At 36.2% G+C, this 5,647-nt stretch overlaps 1 protein-coding gene across 1 annotated transcript; it reads left to right on the top strand.

The window, feature by feature from the left end:
- The first annotated feature begins 2,189 nt into the window (after positions 1–2,189).
- LOC143528995 (protein trichome birefringence-like 6) lies at positions 2,190–5,647 on the top strand. Its single transcript, XM_077024885.1, has 4 exons — positions 2,190–3,061; positions 3,505–3,697; positions 3,790–3,980; positions 4,926–5,647. The coding sequence occupies exons 1-4, from the start codon at positions 2,367–2,369 to the stop codon at positions 5,407–5,409; spliced, it is 1,563 nt and encodes a 520-aa protein (XP_076881000.1). The 5' UTR covers positions 2,190–2,366; the 3' UTR covers positions 5,410–5,647.

The following is a 5,647-nucleotide window of genomic DNA, read 5'->3' on the forward strand; positions in this document are numbered from 1 at the left end:
TGTTAGCTCATAACTTGTCGTCTCACCTTCATGTTAGATCAAAACTCGTTGCATGTAACACCCCAATCCGGAACGGGCTGACGTGTCACTATTATAGATATCAAATCAACGCCACAATCCAAAATACAACAAAAATCCATGCAACCTATGTCATATTATTAAACCAAAATGAATTAACTTTTAAAAACTTAAACTTCATTATTCTCTCTCATCACTAATTTTCCCGAGTCCCGGATTACCTAAAAACAAAATAAGAAAAACAAAACAAGAAAATACGGTTGAGCCAAAAATTGCCCAGTAACGGAAAGAACAATAGTATAGGTAAGGACAGACGTAAGAAAATAAATACACGGACTTTAATTCAAACTCGAAACCAACTTTTTAACGAAATATATACTTAATAAAATTCGAAGGTATGATCCGACACTTGGCCATAACATAATCAAACGCATACGGAAACATATCAGAAACATATTATAACATATACACACATCAAACCACGTGACTACACATAAAAAAACTCAAAGTCACGTTAAACGGAAACACCCACGAGCCAAAACATAACAGACTGGTACACAGCTAGCTAGTCCATGCACCTATGAGACGGTGAGCGTGGCGTACACCAATTATTCCATCTCCACACAACAAACGCAAACTCAGAGCTAAGATCGATCTATACGCCTCTAGGGGCCAAAGTGCTACGTAAGCACTAGCTAGAGACGCCGTGAACTTTTATTACGCACTGTCACGATAAGTGCATGCCGTTGACGCCCATACGACATTTCAGACATGCTCGGGTGACAGAGTACAAAAGCTAATTTCATGTAACTAAACATATTCAAAAGGGAACATGCAATAAAGAGTACAAAATATATAATGTATTGCATGCTACAAAAATATAATATAATATAACTGAACTCAAAATATAACTGACGCGTAACGAAAATCCGTACTACAAAGTAACGGATTAGAGTCAATACTATAAGTAATCGAAAACGGAAACCGTAACGAAGTAACGGAATATAATTTATACTATGAGTGACAGAAACCAAAAACCGTACCTTAGATAATTTAGCAAGACAACCAAAGTCGAGCAGTCCTTAAATAGTACTAGCACCTCCGTAGCCGAACAACATCGAACGTGTCGAGTAGCGAGGGGCGGTGGGAGAACACGGATGCGTGGTGTTACAGAATGGTTGTTTCGCGAATAGAGAGGCCGAGGGCACGTTTTCAACTGATAGGGTTCTGGTGAATGAGATTGAAATTGTGGTATTTTTAAGCATCATCGTAGATAAACATGTAACCTATTTTTGTCAAATTTCCTATGAATTCGTTTGTTGTGGATTACTTTGAAAAGGCTACTGCATTGTTAATATTAATTAATAGTATTATGTTGATCCAAAATTCAATATATTCTATGGTGTAAACTTTAATTCAATTAATAATATTTTAAACCTTTACGTTTCTCCTCCTACTCAATAACAAGAGAAAATATAATATAATTATTATCTTATTATTAAAATATTTATCATTTTACTAATCAAAATTGTTACACGAAAAATCTTGAATTCAAATACATGTCAACTAAATTCAAAACTACTATCTTATTATAACTATTATTATTTTATCTTTTTCAAAAATTTCCGTATATTACATTGCATCCCCATCAGGTTAGCTCAAAACTCGTCGTTTCCCCACCATGTTAGCTAGAAAAAATTCTACCGTGTCTTTACTAAAAACATGGATCGTTAAACTAATTTAAAAAGTGTTTAACTATTTTTAATTTTATTGATATTTAAATTCTTGTATATTGGATTTTGGATGACAAAACGATTAAAAAAACTAATGCATGCCATCAAAATCATTTTATGTGTACCTTTTTAAATAACAAAACGAGTTTTGAGCTAACATGATAGTGAGACGACGAGTTTTGAGCTAACATGATGGTGAGACGACAAGTTATGAGCTAACATAATAGGGAGGCGACTAGTTAAGAAACATGTCGTCTCAAACTTGTAACGTAAAGACGAAAACGTGTTAGTAAAAGAATATAGATGTATTTGAATTTTATGGGAACAAATATATATTTCTAAAAAAGAGAGAATTTAGTAATTTTATCAAAAAGTTATGGTAAGAATAATAATAAAATAAAAGACACATTAAATGAGTATCTGACGAACGAGGTGAGAAGTGGACGCATGTGTTTGCCAGCAATCTAATCACCATTTAATAATCTAAAACTATTACGCAACACACACCCACTCTCTTTAGTCGTCTTTATTTTTCTCTATCAATTCACTGTCACTGTCTCCTCTTATTATCCTTCACCTTCAACCTCCATCCATGCTTCTTCATCCTCCAATTCCATGGAGAAACAACGAAGTTTCTCAATCAAACGCACTAACTTCTTCCTCTTCTCACTAACCCTCTGCTTCTCCATCCTCTTCCTAACCACTTTCTCTTTCTGGCTCTTCAAATCCGACCCATTAATAACCTTCAATCAAGAAACCCATTTCCACTTAACTCAAATTAAACCCACCTTCAATTCAACACGTCTGCTCAATCTGACTCAAACCCATTTCACAAACCCCTCGAATTCATCAAATCCGTCAAAAAATTTGTTAAATTTTGATGGGTTTGGAAGAAAATTGAATCTTGGTCAACTCCCAGATACGGGTTCCCGCCAAAATCCCAACTCGTCAACACCACGTCTGGTCAATCCGAGTCAAACCCATTTCAGAAACCACTCAAATTCATCAAATTCGTCACAAAGTTCGTTCATTTTTGATGGGTTTGCGAGAAAACTGAATCTTGGTGTGGTTTCGCGCCAAATTGTGGGTGTGAATAATAATAATAATAGTTTGAAGGGGAAAAAGGGTGAAAGATTAATGTGTGATGTGACAAATGGGAAGTGGGTATTTGATGAGGAGGGTGGTTATCCTTTGTATAATACTTTTAGTTGTCCTTTTATTGATGAAGGGTTTGATTGTGAGGGTAATGGGAGATTGGATAAAGATTATATGAAATGGAGGTGGGAGCCTCAAGATTGTGATATACCAAGGTGAGCTTTTTTTACACTTGCAAGTAGTTATTTGTAGATCTAAGCAGTTAATGCGGAAAAATATTGGATATCGGTCGAGGACAGATAGTTGAGTTATCGGTTATCGTGGTAGGATATCGGTGGGATGTCAAAAGTTGAAAATTAAGACTTAAAACACTGATATCGGGAATACTGGTGATATATCGGTCAATATCGGCGATATTATCGGTACCGATATTTCTCATGAGGACCGAGATACCACCGAGATTGACTGCATAGGAGTTGTGTTTTGGATGTTATTATCTTCGGTTGGATTGTGTTTTGAACGTTATTATCTTTGATTAGATTGTGTTTTGAAAGTGAATATCTTTGATTAGATTGTGTTTTTAAAGTGCTTATCTAATTCTTGTTTTGTAAATGTGGTTAATTTGGTGTTTGATTTCGAATTATTTGATTCTACATAGGTTCAATGCAACAAACATGTTGGAATTGATTAGGGGGAAAAGAGTAGTGTTTGTTGGCGATTCTATAAACCGGAATCAATGGGAATCTATGTTATGTTTGTTAATGAGTGCCGTAAAAGATCCAAAAAAGGTGTATGAGACACGGGGCCGGCGTATCACCAAAGAGAAAGGAAACTATTCTTTCAAATTTGTGGTAATCATTTAATAACTTAATAACCATTTGTATTAATCTTCTTGAATTTCTTACACATGAATTTGACAAATGATTTGGGTTCTTGATTTTAGGATTATAAGTGCACGGTTGAGTACTATGTTTCCCATTTCTTGGTTCACGAGGGCAAGGCAAGAGTTGGTAGGAAACGCATGCAGACGTTGAGGATTGATACGGTTGATAGAGGCTCATCAAGATGGAAAGGTGCTGATATTTTGATCTTTAATACCGCTCATTGGTGGAACCACTACAAAACAAGATCCGGGTGAGCTCACACTATCTCACACCTCATCAGAGTAACTTGTCCCATTAAATTTGGTTTCTATACGTTAAGATAAACTTGACGGTTCTAAAATGTCCAAAATGCAAATTACTTCAGGTTCCAACCTTTAAAACATGCTTATTATGTTTATATCATATTAAACATGTCAAAACATTCCCACATTCAATTTTTAGTTAACTTTCTCAAAATGCATATGGATCCCTCATATATATTTATTCAGATGCTCGGTAATTATATATTGTAACCGGTCACAAATCAAAGTATATTCTGAATAGTTATGTATTTCACATTTCATTTACAGTATACAATATTATGTGTATATACGCATAATATTGTATAATACTATAATGTCGCATCATCATCTTCGTACTCAGTAAATCCCACCAATAGCAAAGCTATGGTAGGGTCTGAGGAGGGTAAGATGTAGACAACCTTACCTCTACCCCATAGGAATAGAGAGGCTGCTTCCGGTGAGACCCCCGGCTCGAAAGTAGTTTTGCATCAAGCCGTGGACATAAGGCACATAGCACTCAACCATCCGGACACTGGCTGATAGGTGCATGTACCTTTGTCTTTCGGCCATCAACGCCACCACATGATGCCTGATTAACCTTCCGCCACTTTTAACGTTATTTTCACGAAAATAGTAAAATAACGTTAAAATTAGTGCAAGTTCACTTTTGTCCACCCGAGGGCCCACACATAAATACATTATATGCGCGCACCACAACCAAGGCGTCATAATACTATAATGTCGCATAATACTATATAAATTAATTTGTCTCTGATTACAATAAATATATGTTATATTAACGTATCTATGAAGCATTCAGTCGAATCCTACCTTAACTATGCTACTCTTATATAATATCATATCATGTAGCTAGCTCAAAGTTAACTTTTGACATGTAACACTATAATTTACAGGGTCAATTATTATCAGGAAGGCGATACCGTCCACCCTCGTCTTGATGCCACATCAGCTTTCAGAAAATCCATGATAACATGGGCATCATGGGTTGATAAATACATAAATCCGAAAAAAACACATGTCGTGTTCAGAACTTCCGCCCCTTCCCATTTCAATGGAGGCGAGTGGAACGCAGGCGGTCATTGTAAAGAAGCTTCGAGACCCCTAAATCGAACCGCCACCAATAACCATCCGGACAAAAATGTGATTGTTGAAGAGGTTATTAATCAGATGAAAACGCACGTCAAGTTGTTAAACATAACGCGTTTGTCAGATTACAGAATCGATGGTCACCCGTCAATTTATGGAAGAAAAGCTGGTGGTGGATCGAAAGGCGAAGATTGCAGCCATTGGTGCTTACCTGGAGTTCCGGATGTTTGGAACCAAATCTTGTATGTTCATTTACAGTCTATGGTTAGAGAAAACATGTACATTCAATGAAATATTAGTCCATTCTTTTTTTAATTTTCAGTCAAGTTACATAAAAGGTGCACTATGTATAAATGGGAAAAGCGCGTTAAACAAGAACTTGTGGTGGAACCGGAGCGTGTTGGTTCGATACTTTTATGTGATTTGTTCTTAGGAATATGCAAAAATAGTTCGTGGCTTGAATCTTGCTTAAAATGGGATCGGTTTGTAGACGAGCCAAGCTCAAGCCAGGTTGTAGTGGTGGATTTAA

This window comes from Bidens hawaiensis, unplaced genomic scaffold (genome assembly GCF_021521415.1).
Source record: "Bidens hawaiensis isolate Kalapana, Puna unplaced genomic scaffold, B.hawaiensis_p1.1 tig00008407_1, whole genome shotgun sequence".
NCBI classification, from domain to species: domain Eukaryota; kingdom Viridiplantae; phylum Streptophyta; class Magnoliopsida; order Asterales; family Asteraceae; genus Bidens; species Bidens hawaiensis.